The sequence below is a fragment of the Odocoileus virginianus genome, chromosome 9, assembly GCF_023699985.2.
Source record: "Odocoileus virginianus isolate 20LAN1187 ecotype Illinois chromosome 9, Ovbor_1.2, whole genome shotgun sequence".
Taxonomy (NCBI): domain Eukaryota; kingdom Metazoa; phylum Chordata; class Mammalia; order Artiodactyla; family Cervidae; genus Odocoileus; species Odocoileus virginianus.
In genome coordinates, this window is record NC_069682.1 from 30,556,977 (window position 1) to 30,583,175 (window position 26,199).

At 35.9% G+C, this 26,199-nt stretch overlaps 1 protein-coding gene across 2 annotated transcripts in view; it reads left to right on the forward strand.

The window, feature by feature from the left end:
• The window catches only part of KIF5B (kinesin family member 5B), a 46,600-nt gene extending 20,611 nt beyond the window's left edge, over positions 1 to 25,989 (forward strand). Inside the window, exons 12-26 of one of the 2 annotated variants that reach the window (XM_020876217.2) lie at positions 44 to 237; positions 1,082 to 1,150; positions 5,106 to 5,312; positions 7,456 to 7,599; positions 13,348 to 13,536; positions 14,664 to 14,781; positions 15,518 to 15,579; positions 15,676 to 15,785; positions 16,837 to 16,938; positions 17,676 to 17,736; positions 17,846 to 17,917; positions 18,275 to 18,379; positions 19,443 to 19,659; positions 20,178 to 20,328; positions 23,537 to 25,989. In XM_020876217.2, coding sequence (XP_020731876.1) covers positions 44 to 237; positions 1,082 to 1,150; positions 5,106 to 5,312; positions 7,456 to 7,599; positions 13,348 to 13,536; positions 14,664 to 14,781; positions 15,518 to 15,579; positions 15,676 to 15,785; positions 16,837 to 16,938; positions 17,676 to 17,736; positions 17,846 to 17,917; positions 18,275 to 18,379; positions 19,443 to 19,659; positions 20,178 to 20,308 — 1,781 coding nt within the window. In that variant the 3' untranslated portion in view covers positions 20,309 to 20,328; positions 23,537 to 25,989. The remainder of the gene's footprint in view (positions 1 to 43; positions 238 to 1,081; positions 1,151 to 5,105; positions 5,313 to 7,455; positions 7,600 to 13,347; positions 13,537 to 14,663; positions 14,782 to 15,517; positions 15,580 to 15,675; positions 15,786 to 16,836; positions 16,939 to 17,675; positions 17,737 to 17,845; positions 17,918 to 18,274; positions 18,380 to 19,442; positions 19,660 to 20,177; positions 20,329 to 23,536) is intronic. The other variant, XM_020876216.2, reaches the window with a different exon arrangement.
• Positions 25,990 to 26,199: the final 210 nt, after the last annotated feature.

Consider the following 26,199-nt stretch of genomic DNA (forward strand, 5'->3'; position numbering starts at 1 on the left):
AGACAGGTGGGTTTTGTTAACCATTCTGTTGTCTTTATTTTAGGAGAGACAGTGCCTATTGATGAACAGTTTGACAAAGAGAAAGCCAACTTGGAAGCTTTTGCAGTGGATAAGGATATTACTATTACCAATGATAAGCCAGCAGCCACAATTGGAGTTACTGGAAACTTTACTGATGCTGAAAGAAGAAAGTGTGAAGAAGAAATTGCTAAACTGTACAAACAACTTGATGACAAGGTAAGTATTATTTGTGTTCTCTTTTGTCTTAGAACATTATTGACATTTTTATTTTCTAATTTCAGTATTAATGGGTCCTCATGACCTATGTACATATTGCTTGATTTCTGTAACTTTTTGAAGATCATTGTACTAACAAAAAATATAAAATGACAATTTCTGTTTCTATGCAGAAACTGTGTATGAGGCATACCTTTCTTCCCCTTCTCTTTAAGCTGAAAGAACTTTCAAACTTGATGTGGATTTTTGGAGAGCCTTAATGAAATGACCTTTTAGAATCAGCTCTCTGTGGCGCTAATGATAAAAATGATGCAAGAGATTAGACTGAGGGAACAGAATCAAGTAGAAATACTGTCTTCTACTTTGATGATATCAGTAGTATGAAAGATAGCACAATTATGAACCAAATAAAAGAATGGGAAAAACAACAGTAAAGAGACTAGAAAAAATTGTTCTGATGTTGTCTTTGTCTTTTTCTTAGTAAGTGATGTTTTTAATGTATTTCAAACAGGGATGGTAGGTAGGTTTGAAGTGGCTGCATGGCATTATTTTCAATAATAGCTTCAAACATGTTTATTATTTTTAGCATTTAAAGTATTTTGTGAATAACTTTCATAACATAAGCTTTTTTTATTGCATGATAAGGATGTTACAGTTATTGATAATTGAAAGAAGCTCCATTTGTTTCAACATCTTTCTAAGATAAGTGATTAGAATAAGCTATGTCGAATTTGGAGAAAACAACTTTGAAATACTGGGGAATGGGTAGTAATCTTACAGTTTGTGTTAGGAAACAAGAACCAGCTTATGAGCTATTCTGTTAACTTGTAACTGAAAATTCTAGGATGAAGAAATTAATCAACAGAGCCAATTGGTAGAAAAACTGAAGACACAAATGCTGGATCAGGAAGAGGTAAATTGAATACTCCTTCCAGAAAAGCTGTATAGTTTGTCATTGTCCCTTAAAAGATGAAGGCATCTACAGCGCTCAGAACATACTCCAGTACATTAAAAAACTTTTTGAATATGTCCATGCTTCACGGTGGATATCCTATGGGAGTAGTACATCATACAGACAGAAGCAAAGATTGACGACTTCACGATTTTTGGGGTTGGGTTTTTTTGGTTTTTTTAAGTTTGAGTTAAGTCTAACTGGAGGGGAGAGGATGATTTTCTTTTTTTGCATTTATTCTTTAATATACGTCTCCTGGGCATTTCAACTCTGTCTTTTGCTTTCCTTGTACAGTGCTTTGTCTTATTCTCCCCCAAACATTTCTTATTGATCCTTGGACTGGAGTAACCTTAGGTTCCCCCTCCCTTTATGAAAAGTATTTCCACATGGAAATGATGAGGGAAGGAGTATAAAAAACCCTTCAACAATGATATATGTCTAAAGGGATTATTAAAGAAAAGACTGATTTCTGAATCACATTGGCTTTGTTTTTAGTAATTCATACTTTAGTGTATGACTTTTATCATGGAAATGAGAATATCAGTGAATAAGGTTATTTTTTACTCCACCAATTCTACCCTCCTGTGACCTGTTTTTCATTTCTGTGATCTTCACTTTCATCTTGTTTCTTTCAAGTTCCTCCTCTCTAGTTTAGTTTGTCACTTTGGACCCTCATTTTACCTTACTGGACGGTCAGTTCAGTTCAGTCGCTCAGTCAGTTGTGTCTGACTCTGCGACCCCTATGAATCGTAGCACACCAGGCCTCCCTCTCCATCACCAACTCCTGGAGTCTACCCAAACCTATGTCCATTGAGTCAGTGATGCCATCCAACCATCTCATCCTCTGTCATCCCCTTCTCCTCCTGCCCTCAATCTTTCCCAGCATCAGGGTCTTTTCAAATGAGTCAGCTCTTCGCATCAGGTGGCCAAAGTATTGGAGTTTCAGCTTCAACATCAGTCCTCCCAGTGAACATCCAGACCTGATCTGTTTTAGGATGGACTGGTTGGATCTCCTTGCAGTCCAAGGGACTCTCAAGAGTCTTCTCCAACACCACATTTCAAAAGCATCAATTCTTTGGCGCTCAGCTTTCTTTTTGGTCCAACTCTCACATCCCTACATGACTACTGGAAAAACCATAGCCTTGACTAGACAGACTTTTGTTGACAAAGTAATGTTTCTGCTTTTTAACATGCTGTCTAGGTTGGTCATAACTTTCCTTCCAAGGGGTAAGCATCTTTTAATTTCATGGATGCAGTTGCCATCTGCTACGATCTTGAAGCCCCCAGAAATAAAGTAGCCACTGTTTGCACTGTTTCCCCATCTATTAGCCTTGAAGTGATGGGACCAGATGCCATGATCTTAGTTTTCTGAATGTTGAGCTTTAAGCTGACTTTTTCACTCTCCTCTTTCACTTTCATCAAGAGGTTCTTTAGTTCCTCCTCACTTTCTGCCATAAGGGTGGTGTCATCTGCATATCTGAGGTTATTGATATTTCTCCCAGCAGTCTTATTTCCAGTTTGTGTTTCCTCCAGGCCAGCGTTTCTCATGATGTACTCTGCATATAAGTTAAATAACCAGGGTGACAATATACCCCCTTGATGTATTCCGTTCCCAATTTGGAACCAGTCGGTTGTTCCATGTCCAGTTCTAACTGTTGCTTCCTGACCTGCATACAGGTTTCTCAAGAGGCAAGTCAGGTGGTCTGGTATTCCCATCTCCTTCAGAATTTTCCACAATTTATTGTGATCCACACGGTCAAAGGCTTTGGCATAGTCAGTAAAGCAGAAGTTTTTCTGGAACTCTCTTGCTTTTTTTGATGATCCAGCAGATGTTGGCAATTTGATCTCTGGTTCCTCTGCCTTTTCTAAAACCAGTTTGAACATCTGAAAGTACACGGTTCACATATTCTGAAGCCTGGCTTGGAGAATTTTGAGCATTACTTTACTAGCATGTGAGATGAGTGCAATTGTGTGGTAGTTTGAGCATTCTTTGGGATTGCCTTTCTTTGGGATTGGAATGAAAACTGACCTTTTCCATTCCTGTGCCATTGCTGAGTTTTCCAAATTTGCTGACATACTGAGTGCAACACCTTCATAGCATCATCTTTTAGGATTTGAAATAGCTCAACTGGAATTCCACCAGATCCACTAGCTAGCTTTGTTCGTAGTGATGCTTCCTAAGGCCCACTTGACTTCACATTCCGGGATATCTGGCTCTAGATGAGTGTGAGTGATCACACCATTGTGATTATCTGGGTCGTGAAGATCTTTTTTTGTACAGTTAATGTGTATTCTTGCTACCTCTTCTTAATATCTTCTGCCTCTGTTAGGTCCATACCATTTCTTTCCTTTATTGAGCCCATCTTTGCATGAAATGTTCCTTTGGTATCTCTGATTTTCTTGAAGAGATCTCTAGTCTTTCCCATTCTATTGTTTCCCTCTATTTCTTTGCATTGATCACTGAGGAAGGCTTTCTTATCTCTCCTTGCAATTCTTTGGAACTCTGCATTCACACGGGTATATCTTTCCTTTTTTCCTTTGCTTTTCGCTTCTCTTCTTTTCACAGCTATTTGTAAAGCCTCCTCAGACAGCCAATTTGCTTTTTTGCATTTCTTTTTCTTGAGGATGGTCTTGACTCCTGTCTCCTGTACAGTGTCACGACCTCCGTCCATAGTTCATCAGGCTCTCTGTCTATCAGATCTGGTGTCTTAAATCTATTTCTTACTTCCACTGTATAGTCACAAGGGATTTGATTTAGGTCATACCTGAATGGTCTAGTGGTCTTCCCTACTTTCTTCAATTTAAGAATGGGGATAATTGAAAAGTGGTCCTTTGAGGTTCGTTCCGGGGATTGGAGCAAAGACTGTATAACTTCAGTAAGAGGTATCTGAAAAGTGAAAGTGTAAGTCAGTTGTGTCTGACTTTGTGACCCCATAGACTATACAGTCCGTGGAATTCTTAAGGCCTGAATACTGGGGTGGGTAGCCTTTCCCTTCTCCAGGGGATCTTCCCAACCCAGGGACTGAGCCCAAGTCTCCTGCATGCAGGTGGATTCTTTACCAGCTGAGCTAGCTACAAGGAAAGCCCAGGAGAGGTCTGCCATCAGTCAGATTAATCCTGGTTGAATCATATTATTTGTTTCAACTCTAGTAGCATTGCTTATCAAAAGGGCACTGGTATCATTTGCATAATTCTTCGTTTATATTATTCTGTCCACTTTACAGGACAGTTGGCACCCCTGGCTCCCACTTCTAAGTGGCATTTACACTCTACCCCATTAGAAAACTGCAAATTCCAGATGCCCCTACTTCAAAGCAACTGACCCATGTGATTGCAGTATCCTCCTAAGAGTTTATTGGCTTCTTGCAGTGTAGATTTTACTTGCTGATACCATGTTTTCTCAGACATAGCTCAGATGCCACCCTCTGTTGCCGAAAGAAAACCTAGCATCTACTGATTTCTTTCTTTTTCTATGCACACTGTTAGGAGCCGTGTGTGTCTTTTTCTCTCTGTTAGTGTGCACCTGACAATAATTTTCCTATTCTAGCCTCCTCCTCCATGAATACCCACCCAGAAATATCCCCTTTCCTTATCCTACCAAGCACTTTGTCATGTCCTGTTTCCATTATGGCTCTAACATTTCATTTTGTATTGCATTCGTTTGTGTATCTGTCTTCCACTAGATTTTTTCCATCTCCCACAGTGTTAAGCACAGAATGTGCACACAGTAGGTATTCAGTAAACCTGTTGAATGAATAGATGTTACCATATATAGTAATATCTACATTTCATTCCATTTTTGGCTAGCAAGTGATAAAAGGTTTTTTTTTAAAAAAAAAAAAAACTTGTTTGTGTTTTAAAAACCAGTTACTTAGTGTACTTTGGATAAAATAGATATTTTTATTCCTTCCTACAGCTTCTGGCATCTACCAGAAGAGATCAAGATAATATGCAGACTGAGCTGAATCGCCTTCAGGCAGAAAATGATGCCTCTAAGGAAGAAGTAAAGGAAGTTTTACAAGCCTTAGAAGAACTTGCTGTCAACTATGATCAGAAGTCTCAGGAAGTTGAAGACAAAACTAAGGAATATGAATTACTTAGTGACGAGCTGAATCAGAAATCGGTAGGATACAGTTTTCTTTCTTAATACTTTAGTATTCTTAATTGAAAAGTTACCTAAGTAAATTATTTCTGTAAAAGCTCAAGACTGATAGCATCGATTCTTCAGAAACTCAAGTGTCAACTTTATTTCCTCCCGTATATGAAGCTTTAAGGTAGAGGAAGAAGGTTAGTTTTTTAGTTTCTAAAGGTCTATTAATATGTAATTAAAGTGGTATTTTAATTGGCTACATGTTGACTGCTGCTGCTGCTAAGTCACTTCAGTCATGTCCAACTGTGTGTGACCACATAAACAGCAGCCCACCAGGCTCCCCCGTCCCTGGGATTCTCCAGGCAAGAACACTGGAGTGGGTTGCCATTTCCTTCTCCAGTGCATGAAAGTGAAAAGTGAAAGGGAAGACGCTCAATCGTGTCCGACTCTTAGTGACCCCATGGACTGCAGCCTTCCAGGCTCCTCTGTCCATGGGATTTTCCAGGCAAGAGTACTGGAGCGGGGTGCCATTGCCTTCCCCCACATATTGGCTACTCCAGATAATATTCTATTGTTAAAAGAAAAAAAAGTTGACTAGTTGCCCAGTAAAGTTATTAGCCAACTGTTCAAACTGTGATTTTTAAAATGTGCACAACAAGCAAACTAGCAGGATATATGGCTTCACGTAACTTATGTTTTGTTCACTGTTAAATTTCCAGTACCTGGACCAGTGTCTTCTAAGACAGTGATAGCTTCATCATGGTTCCCCAGGGAATGAAGATTTTTGTTTTCATCACTGTAAGGCATGAATCACTGCCCTCCGGCAGTGATGCCAGAAATAGTATACAACTGTGACTGCTTCTGTGATATTTGGAGCATCACCATGGATGAGCTCTCTTCTTCTTAAAGTTTTGTTGTTAATACTGGCCTCTTGTTTAGAAATCATATTTAAAGTTGGACACAGGATTAGTGCTCACTAGTTGTTTCCCTGTCATATCAAGTGTTTAAAGGAATGCAATCAGTGCTATGAAATGACATTTTTAATAGCCTTTTTGCTCCTGGAGAAGTTCCTTTTCCCTTTTTGATCTCCCAAGTTACATTTAGCTTGAAGTTATAATTAATACCATGGAGATCAAAATACCTTTATAACTCTTAACTGAGTTGCATCATTAGCAAACCTGATTTCTATTTGGACAAATGATAGCAGTTTCCTAAAACTCTGTAAACTCTAAGTTGGTCCTTAGCCATTGATTTCAGCCTGTATGACTGTTCTGTTTGTGTTCCAGTTTGTATATGAGCACTGTATTGGTAAGGAATTAGAAACCCCTAAAGTGGTCTGCATCTTTTTATATACTCAAGAATATTGCTGTTCAGTTGTTAGAGATATTATCTGGTAATTTGGACTTGGTAGTATATTGTAGATCAAACTGAGTGAACTCACAATCTGCTAGTTTTCACACAATTAAGGAAATGATCAGAAGAAATGAGCAATGGTATCTTTACTGAAAGATACTGATTAAAATTCAGTAACTTGCATTAAAAATGAAGTATATGATCTGTGACACAATGAACAGTTTTAAAGCAGCGAGATTCAGTTGAATTTTCAAAATTGTGGTGACTTTGTTGCTGGTAAGCCAGCTATTATTTTAAATTTATAATTATAGTAATTAAACTCATGTAGTAATGCTACTTCACTGTCTCCTGGATAATTGCATGTATCATAGTACAAAAGTAGTAGTAATTACCAGGTGAATTCTTTTCAGAAACTAAATACTATATAAAAAGCAGATAAAACTTACCAGCCATCTAGAAGACTTATCAGTTCCATACTAACATATATTTTCTCAGACTGTTTCCAAAGGTAATAAATGAAAATCAAATCTAGTTAATTTGAAAGTTTTCCATTTCTAGGTAGAAAACATCCAATCTCAAAAATTTGTGAAGTAATACAAATTGTCTGCTTTTGATGGAGCTACAATATGGGTACTTTACATGGTCCTCTTAGGCCTAAAATACATTTTAAATTTGAGCTGAGAGCTATCCCAGAACTCAGTAGAGAATTCAAGAAAATGAAAGTGGAAAATAATGGTTTTGTGAGTACTAAATGAAAATACCTGTCAATATTTGAGTTGCTCTTTCATTTAATAGATTTCACTTTTGTGTTTTGTTTTATTAGGCAAGTTTAGCAAGTATAGATGCTGAGCTTCAGAAACTTAAGGAAATGACCAACCACCAGAAGAAAAGAGCAGCAGAGATGATGGCATCTTTACTAAAGGACCTGGCAGAAATAGGAATTGCTGTGGGAAACAACGACGTAAAGGTAACTAACTACCTGAGAGTAAGCACAATTATCTGTATAGAGCTCATGCTTTCATTTTTCACAAAGTTCTTTTCATACACATCATCTCCTCCTCCAAGACCCATCTGTAATAGAGGGTATTAGCTTCATTTTAAATAGATGAGGAAGAGGGAGAAGATAAAGGGTGCTCAAGGAGACATGCTCAGTCAATAGCGTTTATCTGGACCACATGTTTGGTTTTCTTCTCTATGTAAAGATTTTTGCACTTAGAAATTATTGTTAATAAATTACTACACAGAAAGTGTGTAATTGAAACAGTAGCTCCAGGAGTAAACTGTAAGTTAGCTTCTGGTTGCTCTAAGTGTTTAAAAAGATAAAAGGTGAGCACTGCTAATTAATTCTTTATATTTTGAAATTTTTCAGACATACAGTAGTAAACAGGACAATATTGTGAACCTTAGAGTTAATCAGTTATCAAAATTTTGCTACATTTTTTCTTTTCTAATAATCTTTTTCAGGGTGTAGATACTCGTTATATTAGCACTAGTGTGTAATTAAAAAAAATTGCAACCTGGTACATTTTAAAACTTAGATAAAAAATACAAACTGGACTCTTAACTGAAAAACATGCACATAACATGAAAGGTTTGTATGTTGCAGTAAAATTAAAGTCTAATTATAGTGATAAGGAGAGCAAATTTATACTTGAGTTTATAGTGAAAGCCAGGTAAGCAGCCCTGTTTAACAAGAGTTGGAAATGAAATAAAAGCTTTCACTGTGGAGCACACTTTCCTTCTGTTGTTATTCTGACCTGTTGTTTGTTGATGGAGGCAAGGATTCATTCTCATAATTGTGTCATTTCTTAATGCTGGCTCACCTTATCAGAACAGAAAAGCATTAAACATTGAGTAATGTGACTTGCTCTTTCTTCACTGTCAGTCTGAACATCTTGCCCTGTCCTGTGTGTGGTGAAGTATGTGAGATTGATCACTTTCTGTTGAAATCTTCTGGGATAAAAAAGTAGATTTCCTTCGTGTTCTGAACACTGCAAACATGTTCAAATTTTTCTTTGTAAATTTGTGGCTTGTTTTTAGAAAAATTCATCCATTTCATTGGAGAAGAAAATGACAACCCACTTCAGTATTCTTGCTTGGAGAAGTCAATGGACAGAGGAGCCTGGCAAGCTACAGTGCTTGGCTCACAAATAGTCGGACACGACTCAGCAACACTTTTCACTTTTTTCATCCATTTCATGTCCAAATAATGTAGTAAGTGAATAAGTGGTAAAGGTAGAGAAAATAAAGAGTAAGGCTGGCTTATGTCTTGTGGCACAGCCACTGATAACCAGACATCTAAACCACTTTTGTCACTAAAACATTGTAGTATTTTGAAAACAAGTCAGCCTTGCAAATAGGTTCTTTTATTTTGTTTTAAATAGGTTCTTTTAAAAGAAGAAATGAATAGAAAAATAAAATAGCAAAATATTTTTCTGAAAAGTAAAAAAATAAAAGAAGAAATGAATCCTCGGTATTCTTGAGTTTTGCATGTAATTCTTTTCCTGTTAAACATCATCAGTAAGCGATGCTTGAGTTCTCCTTGTTTTGCATGTTTTGCATTATGTTTCTCTCTGTGTTGTACAAGTTTCTGGATTTTGATGATGCATAATAGAGATCCACCATTGCAGTATCAAAATCATTTCACTGTCCTAACAAGTTGCTTCTTCTTCACCTGCTCATCCCTCTCCCCTGAATCACTAGCAAACATTGATCTTTTTAACTCTCTAGTTGTGCGATTTCCAGAATGTCACATAAGTGGAATCATACAGTATTAGCTGTTTCAGACTGGCTTCTTTTACTTAGCAGTGTGCATTTAATGTTTTTCCATGTCTTTTAGCTTGATAGCTCATTTCATTTTTGTATGTAGAAGAAAGTGAAAGTGTTAGTTGCTCAGTCGTGTCTGACTCTTTCTGACCCCATGGACTGCCTGCCAGGCTCTGTCCACGGAATTCTCCAGGCAAGAATACTGGCGTGGGTTGTCATTCCCTTCTCCTGGGGATCTTCCAGACCCAGGGATCGAACCCAGTGTCTGCATTGCAGGCAGATTCTTTACCATTTGAGCCACCAGGGAAGCCCTTTTGTATGTAGGTAAGTACCTGTTGAAGGCCACTTTGGTTACCTCCACTTTAAAGCTGCTATAAATAGACATTCATGTGCAGGTTTTTTGAGTGCATAAGTTTTTGATTCAATGGGTTAAAATAACTAAGAGTGTGATTGCTAGATCATAGGTGAAGACTACATTAGCTTAGTAAGAAACTCCCAAACTGTATTCAAAATTGGCTTGTAGCATTTTTTGCTCCCACCAGCAATAAAATGAAAGTTCTGTTAATTCATATCCTCACCAGGTATTTGATGTCATCATTGTTTTGGTTTGAGCCTTTTTAGCAGATATGTGACATTATCACACAGTTTTGGTGTTCTTGTTTTTAATTGAAGGATAATTGCTTTACAACATTGTGTTGATGTCGGCTGTACATCAACATGAATCAGCCATAGCACACTGTTTGAATTTGCGTTTTGGACTCTTTATTTTCTTACCTTGAATTTTAAGAGTTCTGTTTGTGTTTTGAATAATAGTCCTTCATTAGGTATGTGTTTTGCTGATATTTCTCCCAGTCTGGCTTATCTTTTTTTTTTTTTTTTTGGCTTACCTTTTTAATGAAGTCTAGCTTGCCATTCTTTTTCTTCATGGATTGTGGTTTTGGTGTTACACTTTAAAGCCTCATCTCCAAACCCACGGTCACATAGATTTTCTCATTTGTTATCTTCTAGAAGTTTTTTGGTTTTGAATTTACATTTAGCTATGTGATCCATTAGGAGTTCATTTTTTTCTATGAGGTATTTACATGTGGGTGATTAGTTTTTCCAGCAGTTTACTGAAAAGACTGTCCATTTTCCATAATTCCCTCTGTCCTCTGTCAGAGATTAATTGACTATATTTGTGTATGCTATTCCTAGGCTTTCGATTCTTTTCTAATAACCTATTTGTTCTTTTGTCAGTAGCATGTCATCTTGATAACTGTAGCTTTAGTAAGTCTTGAAGTTGGGTGGTGTCAGTCCTCCAACTTTGTTGTTCTTCTCTATTATGTTGGCTGTTTCTTTTAAGTGATAATATGAATGACATCCGAAAGAGGTTTTTAGTTTCAGATTCCCTTGTTTCCTTCTTTTGCTAGTATATTAGAAAGTGATTGACTTTTGTGTAAGTTAATCTTATATCCTGTAATGTTGCTATAATGGCTTATTAGTTCCAGGAGTTTTTCTTTAAACAATCCTGTCATCTGCACGCAAAGACAGGTTTACTTCTTTCTTTTCAAGCTCCTTATTTTTAAGTTCAAGTATAGTTGATTTACAATATTGTGTTAATTTCTCCTATAAACCTGGGTGATTCATTTATACACATTTATATAGATACACATTCTTTTTCGTACTCTTTTTCCATTATGATTTAGCATAGAATATTGAAGGTATATTCCTGCTATACAGTAGGACCTTGTTGTTTATCTACTCTGTATATACTGTTTTGCGTCTGCTAATCCCAACCTCCCACTCCGCCCCACCCCCTGCTCCTTGGCAAATACTAGGTAATGCCCAGAAGTGGGACTGACTGCTGGATTATATGGTAATTCTGTTTTTATTTTGAGAAACCTCCATAGTGTTCTTCATAGTGGCTGCACAAGTTTACATTCTCACCAGCAGTATAGGAGGGTTCCCTTTTCTCTACACCCCCTCCAGCATTTGTTAGTTGTAGACTTTTTAATGTAGGCCGTTCTGACCAATGTTAGGTGGTGCCTCATTGTATTTTTGATTTGCATTTCTCTATTAATTAGTGGTATTAAGCATCTTTTCATGTGCCCTTTTGGCCATCTGTATTTCCTCTTTGGAGAGATGTCTCTTTAAGTCTTCTGCCGCTTATGGGGGGTGGGGGTGTTTGTTTTGCTGTTGAGTTGTATGAGCTGTGTGTATATTTTGGAAATAAGCCCTTCATGGTCTCATCATTTGCAAATACTTTCTGCCATTCTGTAGGTTGTCTTTGTTTTGATATGGTTTCCTTTTCTTTGCAAAAGCTTGTAAGTTTGATTAGGTCCCATTTGTTTGCTTTTGCTTTTATTTCTGCTGCCTTGGGATACTGAACTTTAAGAAAACATTGCTATGATTTATCAGAGAATATTTTGACTATAATCTCTTCTAGTTTTATGGTGTCATGTCTAAAGTTTAAGTCTTTAAGCCCTTTTGAGTTTATTTTTGTGCATGGTATGAAGGAGTGTCTTAACTCCATTGATTCATCTGGCTGTCCAACTTTCTCAACACCATTTGCTAAAAGACTTTTTCCTATTGTATGTTCTTGCTTTCTTTGTGAAAGGTTAATTGTCCATAGGTGTGGGTTTATTTCTGGGTTCTCTGAGCCAGTATCGTGCTTTTTTGCTGACTGTAGCTTTGTAGTATTGTCTGAAGTCTGGGAGGGTTATACCTCCTGCTTTTTCCTTAGGATTGCTTTGACAATTCTAGATCTTATGGTTCCATATAAATTTTAGGATTATTTAGTTCTGTGATGAATATCATGGATAATTTGATAGTAATCCCATTAAATCTATGGTTTGCTCTGGGTAACATGGAATATCTTTCCATTTCTTTAAATAAACATCAGTTTCCTTTATTAATGTTTTGTGTTTTTCAGCATGTAAGTCTTCAGCCTATATGGTTCAGGTTTATTCCTGTTTTATAGGTTTATTGATATGATTTTAAAGGATACTGGGGTTTTTTACATTGCCTTTCTGATACTTTATTGTTAATGTAAAGAAATGCAACCAGTTTCTATATGTTAATTTGTATCCTGCTACCTTGCTGAATTCATTTTATCAATTCTAGGTTTTGTGTGAATTCTTTAGGGTTTTCTATATATAGTATATTATCTACATATGACAGTTTTACCTATTTCCTTTCAATTTGGGTATCTTTTATTTCTTGTCTGATTTGATGCGGGTTAGAACTTCCAGTACTATGTTGAATAGAACTGGTGAGGGTAAGCATCCTTGTCTTGTTCCAGATGTTAGTGGGAGGGTCAAGCTCTATTTTTGTTTGTTTTTTATTTTTATGTTTTTGGGTTTGGGGAATTTTTTTGGTCATACCGTGTGGCTTGTAGGATCTTAGTTCCCCAACCAGGGGTTGAACCTGGGCTCCAGCAGTGAAAGTGAGTCCTAACCACTCAACCACTGGTTGAGCTCCTTATTTTTTGACACTGAATATTGTACTGGAATTTTGTAATGAATCTCATGAAAGTTACTAAGAAATGTGCCCTGACCACAGTTCCTCCTTAGTGAGGAAGTCATTCTTTTCTAGCCACCTAAACGTCATTATTTGTTAAGTTTTGAACTGGACTTACATATAAACAGTAAATTTACTGAGCGCCTTTGAGGAAGAAATCCACAAATTGAAAGAGGTAGAGTTCATTAGTTTTGTTTGTTTATATGTTACATTTTTCTTCCCTGTAGACGTGTGTTAAAAATTAAGTTTAGAAGATAAGGCAAAAATTAAGCTCTCCTTTACTTACCCTTTAGTAAAAACAATATTTAATTTAAAAATTCCAAACTTCTAACAAATGTTGAGTAATATTAAAAGTATTTAATTTTGTTTAAGATTTTAGAACCTAATTGGGTAAACACACACCAAGAAAGACTTTTTTTATCTTTCATTTCTGTTTCTCCTTTTCTCACAGCAGCCGGAGGGAACTGGCATGATAGATGAAGAATTCACTGTTGCAAGGCTCTACATTAGCAAAATGAAGTCAGAAGTAAAAACCATGGTAAAACGCTGCAAACAGTTAGAAAGCACACAAACTGAGAGCAACAAAAAAATGGAAGAAAATGAAAAGGAGTTAGCAGCATGCCAGCTTCGTATCTCTCAAGTATGTGTTACAGAACAAACCTTCCTCAGTTTTTTGAATAGCCACATATAAATTTTATTTATTGTTAAAGTTCTAAGAAGAATGACCTTTTGTAGGTTATTTTGAGTAACAACATTAAGCAGTTAATTCAGCTACTTTTTCCTACTCTAGCTGCAGTGTGATAACATGAATGATTTAACTGGGTTATATTTGGTGACATGTATATGTTAAGTATAGGAATTTACTAGAAAGCTGTGACTCATGACTATTGAAGAATCTGGAATAATTCTAGCATAAGCAAAATTGCAGGGCCAGTTATATGGCTTTGGCAACTAAATGGGTGAGATCATTCAGCAGGATAGGAATTGGAGGAGAAAGGTAGAGGTTAATGTTAGTTGGAGATAACAGTAAGAATATTACCTCATAAATCAGCCTTCAGTTCAGTCTCTCAGTTGTGTCTGACTCTTTGCGAGCCCATGAACCGCAGCATTGCAGGCCTTCCTGTCCATCACCAACTCCCAGAGTCCACCCAAACCACTATCCATTGAGTCAGTGATGCCATCCAACCATCTCATCCTCTGTCGTCCACTTTTCCTCCTGCCCTCCATCTTTCCCAGCATCAGGGTCTTTTCAAATGAGTCAGCTCTTCACATCAGTGAAATACTGGAGTTTCAGCTTCAGCATCAGTCCTTCCAATGAATATTCATGACTGATTCCCTTTAGGATGGACTGCTTGGATCTCCTTGCAGTCCAAGGGACTCTCAAGAGTCTTCTCCAACACCACAGTTCAAAAATGTCAATTCTTCAGCGCTCAGCTTTCTTTTTGGTCCAACTCCCACATCTGTACATGACCACTGGAAAAACCATAGCCTTGACTAGATGGACCTTTGTTGACAAAGTAATCAGCCTTTAAAGTGCCTTATTTTGTAAGTGTTAGAAACTGCACAGATGGCCATTTCATTGATCAAATTCTTTTATCATTTTAAAAAACTTGCCCCTGAACATTTTGGTCTTAAGTATTTTGTTCTGTAAGTTTATTTTATGTCTAATATATTGACAAATCTTGCCTATTTTCAAATACTCTGAACAACTGAGTGTGTATGAGAGGGGTTTTATTCCACTTCATAACAGTTTATTTTCCTCAAAAGCACGAAGCCAAAATCAAATCATTGACTGAGTATCTTCAAAATGTGGAGCAAAAAAAAAGACAGCTGGAGGAGTCTGTTGATTCCCTCAGTGAAGAGCTAGTCCAGCTTCGAGCACAAGGTACCCTCTTCCAGTTATTCATGAGTTATATCTATATTATAAACTGTTACTGACTTCAGTATGATTGTAGTAAACACATTCACACTGATGGAGAATATACTAGTAAGAATACAGACCAATTGGAATAGTAAATATTACATTTTAGTGTGGCTTTGAAACATAGTTTTGAAATTGTTTTTGAATGTGGAAGTGTCCAATCTAAGAATTTCTAAGTTGTGTGTGTGTGCGCATGTGCCTGCATGTGTTGTGTGCACGTGTTCTGACACAAGGGACTTAAAAAGCTGTCTTGTTTCCCTACGACATGCTAGCCCATCTATTGCAGAATTTGGCAAAGAAAATAAAGGAAACCATAGTATCAATACAAAGAACATAACTACAGTTACTAATCAGTATGTACTGAGTAAAATTTACTTTGTGGCATTTGGGTAATTTAAAGTCAAATACTGTTAAGGAAAGTTGTTTAGTCAGTCATGTCTGACTCTTCTGTGACTGTAACTTGCCAGGCTCCTCTGTCCATAGGATTTTCCAGGGAAGAATACTAGAGTGGGTTGCCATTTCCTTCTCCAAGGGATCTTGCCCATCCAGGGATCTAACCCATGTCTCCTGCGTTGGCAGGAGGATTCTTCACCACTGAGCCACCAGAGAGAGCCCATTAAGGAACCTAGCCTCATAAAACCCATTTGCCCCTTGGTTTGATTCAAGAACTTTCTTCTGTTTTCTCTTCCCACCCAAACAGAGAAAGTGCATGAGATGGAAAAGGAGCACTTGAATAAGGTTCAGACGGCAAATGAAGTTAAGGTAAGTTTGGTGTAGCATTGGACTCTAATGGTTTTAATTCATCATTATTAATCATGATTAATCTGACTTAAAATCCTTTTCCCCCAATTATTTTAGCAAGCTGTTGAACAGCAGATCCAAAGCCACAGAGAAACTCATCAAAAACAAATTAGTAGTTTGAGAGATGAAGTTGAGGCAAAAGAAAAACTTATTACTGATCTTCAAGAGTAAGTGTACTTTCCTTTCTTCTGAGGTAATAGAAACTTAAGACTTAACTCTTTAGACAGGAGGACATAAAAGATCACTGGTGGGTAATATATCCTTATTTCTAATGTTTCTAACCTGCATTTTTCTTTGAAACAATTTTTGACTTGAAAATAAAGAATCTTCATTTGTGAGTAGAACTTCTAGTCCCAATGGAAGTTTTTGAAAATTTTTCTTAGGTCTTTTGATATAGATATTCAGTAAAAAGAAAAATACTCCCCAACTTTAACCATTATTTCAGATACATATCACTGTCTTCTCCAGATCCTTTCCTTCACGTTTTTTAAAAATACGCTTTTTAAAAAAATTATTTATTTTCGGCTGCATTGGCTCTTGTTTGGGGCATACAGGCCTCTCTAGTTGTGGTGCATGGCTCCAGGGAGTCTGGCCCCTGTAGTCTGTAGCACTCAGGCTCTCTAGTTGAGGCATGAGAGCTCAGTTGCCCCACGGCATGTGGGATCTTAGTACCCTGACCAAGGATTTGAACCCGAGTTCTGCATTGCAAGGTGGATTCTTAACCCACTGGACCACCAGGGAATTCCTGAGAAAAACTTTATGAAAATTGCGAGTTTTAGAAATGTTTCTTTTAATAGAAGTGGTTGTCTTAGTTTTTCTAGAACATATTTTTCTTATTTCCACAGCCATACACATATAGCATAGAATTGATAGAAATTTGAGATCTTTGACCAAATCATGATTTGAGTAGGAGGCAAAGGAGAGTAACAAAAATTGATGACAAAGCTTGGGACATGGAACTTTTTGTTAATGAATTTAGGGAAAGATTCAGGAGAATGAAACATACAAAATCAAGACATGGTCTCAAACCAAACTGAAAAATATCATATGGCTGAATGTAGCCATATGATATTTCTGCCTCTGTGGATGGCAGCCTAAAAGAGGAGGCCTGGTGTATGTGAATGGTGAGACTACAGAATTTAAGATTTTGAAAATTTTTAATTACAGCATTCAGAAAATGAAGATGTTGATCTTGTGAGGTGTTTTTTATTTTGTCAGCCAAAACCAGAAAATGATGTTAGAGCAAGAACGCCTGAGAGTAGAACATGAAAAGTTGAAAGCTACAGATCAGGAAAAGAGCAGAAAACTACATGAACTTACGTGAGTAGACATTTTGATTCAAGTGTAAAAATAAAAAACTAAATTAGAGAATTACAGGCATTGATCTCAGTTATATTCAGTGGATAAATGTTTCACTTTGTTTAGGCTAAGGGGTGTTTTTCTTAAACCCTCTGAGTTGGTTTGATTTATACCTAAAAACATGCAGTTTATTCTTATACTTTAGTGAAAGCAAAGTCTTACATTTCACTGATAATCAAGATTCAGATTACTTCAAGATCCATCATAAAAATAAACCTAAAGCGTGACATTTAGAAGTTTAGATTTTAGGATCTGCCACAAAAACTGAATTTTTGTCAGATTTGATCTTGCATAAAAACACATTCTTTTTTGTCTTCAGTAATTTATAATCTGTAATTTTCCATTAGAGTTATTTCTGATATGCTATATGATAATGCATATTCTGAAATTCAGAAAGAACCATTTCTTATTCCTTAAATTCTGCCACATAATCTTTTATCTCTCCCATTGCTATATTATGACAGTTCTTTCCTGATACCCTATAGATTTTAGAAGATTATAAGGCATATAGAAATTTCTTTGAAAGACTAAACATTGGTAAATTTTCTCAAAATAAGATCTTTTTAGTATATGAATTTAAGCATTGATCCTGTCAGATAAAAATATTTGATTGAATACTTGTGCTAAATAAAACTAGAATTTATGGACTCAAAGTTGAGCCCATATTTATTGTATTTGTATATTCTTCTATTCTTCAGGGTTATGCAAGATAGACGAGAACAAGCAAGACAAGACCTGAAAGGTTTGGAAGAGACAGTGGTAAGGAAAACTTGGAAATAAATAGGATTGGGGAATATTAATGGATTCTTCCCCTGGTTTTAGTAAATTTGAAGACCAGCTTCTAAAAATACTTATTTCTTAATTCAAGGCAAAGGAACTTCAGACTCTACACAACCTGCGGAAGCTCTTTGTTCAGGACCTGGCCACCAGGGTGAAAAAGGTGATAAAATAATACCAGGGTGAATATTTATGTAATGCTGCTTACTGTTTTTGTTGTTCATCGCTAAGTCATGTCTGACTCTTTGCAACACATGGACTGCAGCACACCTCGCTCCTCTGACCTCCTCTGTCTCCCAGAGGTGGCTCAAATTCATGTCGTTTGAGCCAGTGATGCAGTCTAACCATCACATCCTCTGCCGCCCCTCTCCTTTTGCCTTACAGCAGTGCTTTCTGTGTCTAATTGTATTTACAAGTGAAATAACTTTACATTGTCGTAACAGTTTTGGTAGTAGTTAAACTTAGACCTTTTATTTGATCCAGTAATATTTTTTCATAGCATTGATTGATCTTTTTCTAGAGTGCCGAGATTGATTCAGATGACACTGGAGGCAGTGCTGCTCAGAAGCAGAAAATCTCCTTTCTTGAAAATAATCTGGAACAACTCACCAAAGTCCACAAACAGGTAATAAAGAGTCTTCCACTGTCGCTGCAATAAAAACTGAGGAGTGACAAGCATTTGAATCTTAAGAGTCCTAAGGATTTTCATACCCTGAGCCATTCTGTTACTCTGTCATGCAATTATATAAATAAACCACTAGCAATTTTTACGTTAGTTACTGTTTTTAACAGCCTTTTCTCAGGAGGCCAGTGAAAGACGTCCTTATTTTCCTGGTAGGGCTTCAGGTCTGTCAGTTTCCTTAATTCATGCTCATTTTTAAATCTCTGAGAGACAAGTCTTTAAGTTAAAATAAGGTTGGTGTTGGTTTTTTTTTGGTCTTCATACATTTAATACCTCAGAATGTGAAATATATAACAAGGCACTTCATTTTTTTTTTTTTTTTAATAAAGTAGGGACTTCCCTGGCAGTCCAGTGGTTAAGACTCTACATTTCTACTATTGGGGGTTCCAGATTTGATCCCTGGTCAGGGAACTTAAGATCCCGCAAGCTATACAGTGTGGCCTCCCTAAAAGAGCATTACTTACTGTGGGGTTTATTTGTTTTGTTTACTTTTTTCCTTTATTAAGGCTTGATAACGTGATTCAGTTGCTTAGTTTTTAAGCTCCTTGGCATACTTAATTGTTGTATGCCTTTGTTCCTGTAGACCTGGTGTTTAGACTAGAGTGAGATTCAGGAAATGTCAGCCTTTCAGCACTTACTAAGGACTTGTTAAGTTTACGTTTACTTGTGGGTCTTACTGTATCTAAAAGGATTTTCATGTCCACCAGATGAGTCTCTTAATGAAGAGACATAATGCTATGTTATAACGTATTGTCATGGGGGAAAGAACAGTCTCACCAGCCCCTCAATATTGAATGAAATTATATTTGGGGGGAGACATGTGAGTATATTTATAGATATATGTATTATCTGCATATTGCTGCCTAAATTAAACTAGCTGTGGGAAAACCTTAACATAAAATGTAGTGTTTTTTTGTTTTTTTCTCCCAAGAGAAGTTATGAAATGTTTATATTTTTTCAAATCATCAGTAAAGCCAGAATCCTTGTTTTCTGTGTCCACCTTTAGCTGGTACGTGATAATGCAGATCTTCGCTGTGAGCTCCCTAAGCTGGAAAAGCGACTCAGAGCTACAGCTGAGAGGGTGAAAGCTTTGGAGTCTGCGCTGAAAGAAGCGAAAGAAAATGCGTCTCGCGATCGCAAACGCTATCAGCAGGAAGTAGATCGTATAAAGGAAGCAGTCAGATCAAAGAATATGGCTAGAAGAGGACATTCTGCACAGATTGGTTAGTAGGACACAATAAAACTGTGAAACTTTGCTTTGGTTTGAGTATTTGTATTTATTTGAGAATGAAATCTGATTTGTCCTATGGTATTTGTTACATTTTCTAGTTTACCAGAGGGTGGCACTGTTGGGAGTGAAGAGCATTGAGGCATAGCACCTTAGCAGGGGAAGGAGCTAAGTCAGAACTAGATGAGCAAGATTGGTCAGGTTTAGAGAAACTAAGAAGAGACTTGCAAGAAAATGTCATCCAGTATCTCGTGCTTTAATTGTGAAGCAGTGATACAGGAATAAGGTTTTTAATAGGTTAGTGAATTTAACCTTTCAACAAGATTTCTAAGGATTGTATAGGTCCTCGACAAAAGGATGTAATTGAAAAGAAAGAGAGAGATGGAAGGATTTGCTGAGAAACAAAAAGCCAAAGAAAAACCTTTGGGAATTTGTTGTAAATAGAAGAGACGTAGTAAGTTATTGTGGTTGTGTGATATTTATTCTAAAGTAAGCGTTTGCTTTTCATACTAGCTAAACCTATTCGTCCCGGGCAACATCCAGCAGCTTCTCCAACTCATCCGAGTGCGATTCGTGGAGGAGGTGCGTTTGTTCAGAACAGCCAGCCGGTGGCTGTGCGAGGTGGAGGAGGCAAGCCGGTGTAAGCTCCCCACGACATGCATGGGTTTGTGATCTCTTTCTGGCTTTTGAATCACAACTGTCCATGGGAGGTGTTCAGTCACTGGTGGTTAAATACTTTTTTGGATTCTAACATTAATAGCATGATTTCTTTTTATATATGGGATTCTGAAAGTAACTTAACCTTGGTTTCCTTTAAAGTTTTTTCATAATTCAGATCATAATATCTGCATATTCAAATTTTAACCTAATATTGGGTCATTTTTTTTAAAGCTCTCACTTACTATTATCTAGTGTAAATATCATGGTTTTATGGCTATTTTACTGGATATTTAATTATGTTAATTTTTTCATACTTGGAATTTTCCAGTATTGAAATTTTCATGTATGAAATTTGAAGTAATGAAACATGTTTTTATACCTCCTTACTTTCAGATTATTTCCAGAAGATTCCCATAAGTGGAATCACAAGAAAGTGAACATTTGTAAGATTCTTGACACATACTAACACACTGCTATTCCGAATGAATATGCTAAATTGTATTGTAGCCAAGGACACTATTTTGTTGCATCTTTGCCAGTATTAATAGTTTTTAAACGTCCAGTTTAATAGGCTGGAATAAGCATCTCATTGATTTATGAATGAATTTGAATTTTTCATATATTTATTGGCCCATATATATACTTTTTTTTCTATGTCCTTTGCCGTTTTACTATTGTGAGTGGTTTTTATGGCTGATTTATGAGTTCTTTCTTGTTTCTTTCTAAATACAAGTAATAGCTGCACCGTATCAGAGGATAGACAATTATCACAAAGCAAGAAGATAAATATCATCTAGAAATACCACCCAATATTTATATCTTTCTGGAACTTTCTTTAAATTAGGAAGGTTAAAATGTAAATAACTATAACATACTACCAGTATGCTATGCTATTCTGAATATGCTGATAGCCTGCTCTTTTAACTTGATAATATATTGTGAACATTTTCTTAATACAACATGGCTAAAATTATAGCTGCCTAATATTTTACCAGATTTAATTCTTAGCAAGTCCCAAGTGTGTAGGTGGTTTGGAAACTAAGGAAACTAAAAAATAGAATATAATTATGAGATAGTTAGCTGGTTTTGTTTCTGACAAACACTGAAGTTTTATTTTAATCTTCCTTGTTTTTACTTTGTCATTTTTGCACAATATTGGCTTGCAATTGGAGTAGAATATTAAGCAGCATTCTGGAGAATTCACATTTCCATAAATTTAATATTATTTTTTGTCCACATAGTAGAGGTTTCAAAAGAGAGTGATACAGTGAAAGAGTTAATGGATATTGGAGTCCCACCTAAGTTTGAATTCTGATTTTTTTACTTTTATGAACTTGAGAAAGTTACTTTTTTGACAGCTGATTTCTTTTTTGTTTTCACTCCTTTTTAAAAATTCTTAAGCATAAAAGTAAATTATGAAGTTTATGGCCCACTTAATGTATCTCTGAAATAAAACATTTTTCTATATGCCTCAACATTATCACAACTGACAAAATATTTTTAATATTGTGTAAATCTATATTTGGAATTTTCTGATTACTTACTGATTTTTAAGTCTTTTTACAGCTAGTTTGTCTAAACCAGGGAGTAATCCAGAACCGATGCTTACATTAGGTTATTTGCCTTAAGTCTCTGTTAATCTAGAATAACACCCCACCCTCTTTTTTTTTTTTTTTTTTAATGACGTTGACTTACTAAATAGAAAAGGCCAATTTTCTGGCGCGTATGACACCTCTGGTGTGTTTGGTTGTTTCTAGATGTAGCTGCTGTGTTCCTCTGCTCCCTGTTATTAAAAGCATTTATTGAATTCTTGCACACATTTTTACAGGATTACATTGTAGGTGGTATTTGTTTAATATTGTGTCACATCAGCAGACATTACAGTGGTTTTCCTGCCTCTGTTTTTCCCCCTTTGGATTAATAACTTGTTGAGCCTCTTTATTAATAAAATGAAGGTCATTCTTGAGAATTATACAAGTTAAGGCATCACTACCTAGTACAGAGCAGATGCTGAGGAGATGCAAGCTGCCTTTTCTGAAATTGAAGGTGGGCAAAAGAATTTTCAAAGGATAAATATAAATAAATACAGGTAAAAGTTTATCTGTTTTGGTATTGTCCTCACATTAAAATTCACGTGTGAACTTTGAACTCCTGTCTCATTTGCAGAGAGCATAGTCCATGACCTTTGTTAAGTAAAGCTAGGTTTTAGCAGCAGATTGCTGATCCAGTGTAATGACAGCACTTAAGTACTTGAGGGAGTTGACTAACCTGGCTAACACAGGTTTTCAAGACTTGGAAGTAACTATAAATTACTATAACTATGATTACGTACAGGTTTGTTTCATTGCTGGTCCAAAGGATAATGGTTATTATTAATTATTAAGAAAAGCATTTCAAAACACTGGATTTATTTTGGGGAGAGATGGCAATGTATGAATGATAGTGATACTCGTAGTACCCAGTTTTACGTGGCTGGTTGGTTCTTCTAGCTGCGTGATGCTTTGGACAGGTTGAGGTTTTCTAATAAACACAGGTGAATAGGCAGTGGATTACAAGGATGCCTCCAGGTAACTCCTACTGGGATTGTTTACTTTTATTTTACTTTTTTTTTTTTTTTCTTTTGGCCACACCTCACGACTTTTGGGATTTTAGTTCCCTGACCAGGGATTGAACTCTGGGCCATAGCAGTGAAAGTGCTCAGGCCTAACACTGGACCACAGGGGAAGTCTCTGGGATTGTTTATTTCACTGTTGCTTTCCTTAGCACATGTACTTCGTGCTTATTGGTACACCCCACCCCTTTTTGTTTTTCACAGCTACCATGTATGTAACACTGCTAGTTAATTAGTGGTCCTTGACTTAATGTCACTGACGACTGTCTGCTGGCCGGCATTTTATTGACCATGTTTTTCTTCAAAAAAAAAAAAAACCTCTAATTTATATATCAACTTACTCATAGGTCCTGGGGTAAGTAAAAGCAAATGCAGGGTTGACTTCCTTTCAGTATTGTACTGTCCCTAGACAGCTCTGCTTAGGAGACAACTAAAAGGAAAAGAAATCAAATCATTCATTGTTGCAATCTTTTCAGTTTTGGGGGAAGTGGTCAAAGCTGTTGGCTAACTGTTTTTAAACTAATTAGTATATTTTATGTCATTCTTTTCAAACACAGTTTTTGTATAAAAAAATATTTTCTCTGTTTTCTTCTATCTTCAGGTATTAAAAGTAATTGAAGTATGAAGAGGACATAATTCAATGACTGTAGCCTGTATCCCTTGGGAACTCTAGAATTAAAACGTTTTTTAGTGTATAAATTGTACCTGACCTGTACAGCTGTTTCCTACCCACTTTTCTTGTAAACTCTGCTGCTTCCCAACACAACTAGAGTGCAATTTTGGTGTCTTAGGAGGGAAAAATGACAGTTTACAACTGTGGCCCTATTTATTACACAGTTTGTCTTTCATGTCTTAAATTTAGTCTTCACTGTGCCAAGCTAACTGTATCATATAGGACTGTGCTTTTTGTACTTGTTCATGTTTATTTTTTAATCTCAGTTTAAGTTACCTAGCTGCTACTGCTTGTTTTTCTTTTCTTATAATACCTTATTTTAGGGGAAATGGAACTTTTAGATTAAATGTCTTAAATTTTACCACTTATAACACTACATGCCCACAAATTATATCAGGTCAGTACTGTACTTAAAAATCCCTTGAAATGACTTCAGAGTTAAAATTATGTGCATCATCTCTGAAGTTTGCTTCTGAAAACTACTCTTTGTGCACTGAAACCTTTAAAACTGCCTAACTAGACACTTGAGACTGGGCAAGGCTACTTAATTATCTTGTGAAATGCCTATTGCTGAATTATCTTAAATAGAAATATTTCACACTATCAAAAGCAAATCTTTTGCTTTTGTTTAAGAAAAACAGTTTGGAAAAGAAACTCCTCTTCTTCCCAATGCTATAATACACATAGCTTGATGGAATGGAAACACCTTGCTTTGTGAACCTGTTAGTTAATATGAGAATTGGACGGATAATAATCTTTCAACTTAATATAATGAAATGAACTAAGATATGGCTATTATAGGATTAAACATAATTTTATATTGTTAGTACTGTATTGGTTGATCTAAATTTATAGCTTTTGGAAATTGAGAAAACATGGAAGGACAGGACAAATATATGGTGAATTTATAAATATATAGGTAAATTTTGGTCTAAAAATCCCTGAGGTATCTTTAACCTGTTACACTAAATCATACACTATAATGTACTTCTTATTTAGTCTAGGAGTAGTAAATTATTTGCAAGTCACTAATAATCCTCAAATTATTTTGTTGGCAGTAGCTGGTAATTTTGTAATTATGTGTATCTGTTTTTGCCACTTCTTCCTCAGATAATTAAACTAAGTCAACAGTTTATTTTAGAAACTATAAAAGTAATAGGGAAAGAGATTTCAATATTTGCTTCACCAATTGGGAGTGGGTAACTGCAACTCTGTTAGCAGAAATTTGCAAAGACTGGGGGTGTAAAGTTACTCAGAGGAGAAAGCTGGAAAGTTCTGTCAGAATCTGGGTGGCAGAATTAACTTTTTGAAAAAGTTTTATATACAGATATTTGTATTAAATTTGGAGCCATAGTCAGAAGACTCAGATCATAATTGGCTTATTTTTCTATTTCCTTAACTATTGTAATTTCCACTTTTATAATAATTTTGATTTAAAAGATAAATTTATTTATTTTTTTAACAGTCAAAAATCCTTGCTGTTCTGATCTGCAGCAACCTTTAAAATGATTGTATTGTTTTTAGGCTTGATCAAAAGAAACACTCCAAAAATTGAGAGGAAAACTTGTAGAGCGGCAAGATTGAAGCAATGCAATTAACTAAGAACAGTGCTACTGCCTGTTGGTGATAATAGTTTTCTAAATGAAGAAATGTTTGGCTGCATTCACACAGACATTTGTATTTTGTTTTCAAATGAAAGCTTGCTTTTTTTGGCAATATTCTTAAATGAAGCAGAAATTTTTTTCTCTCTTTTGTCTGAATATGGGAGTTTCTTGTAAGATGTATCACAGGTATTGGTGCTGTGTAACAAACAATGAATTGTAACTAGTGTGTGATTCAGAATACACAATGTTAGGGTTTTTAAAATATCTCAGTGGTTTTTTTCTATTTATAATTTCAGACTTTCACAAAATGTACAGAGAATTTCATAAATTTGTTTTAATTGAACTGCTTTTGCTATGGTAGGTCATTAAACACAGCATTTACTCTTATAAATGAAATTTTCTGATCATCTGGAACATTGATACTTATTTCAATTTACAGTCTTTTTTTTTTTTGGCTGAATAAATTAATGTTCCTCTGAATGGCATTGATAAATGGTTCAGAAAAGAAACTCAGTGAAATGAAAGTAATATTTATTCATGGTGATCAGTTAAATTATTTGCCTAATTTAAGAAAACTACTGTGTGTAACTCTCAATTTGGCAGGAGATGATAGAAGAGTCTGAGTCTGCCTGTGGAATACGTTGGTTTCTTTTCAGTGCTTGAAGATACATGCAGAGATAATTGGTTTGGGAAGACGCCATATAATTTTAAGTTAACCTGCATGCTGTAAATGTCTTTTATGTTTAAATAAAGAGGAAAAAAGTTTTTGAAATGCAATGACTTCCTTAAAATGTGATTCAGTGATATATCAGGTTGATTTTGCATGACTACATGGCCTTTTTTCTTGACAGAACAGTCACTGGTGTGTCATTATATTCAGTATATTTTGTTTCCTAATGAATTGCATGTGCTTTGAATATCAAGTATTAAATAGGCTAAAGAATTTAGAGCTAGAGATGAATCCTCAGTCTCAGTTATTTTACTGTA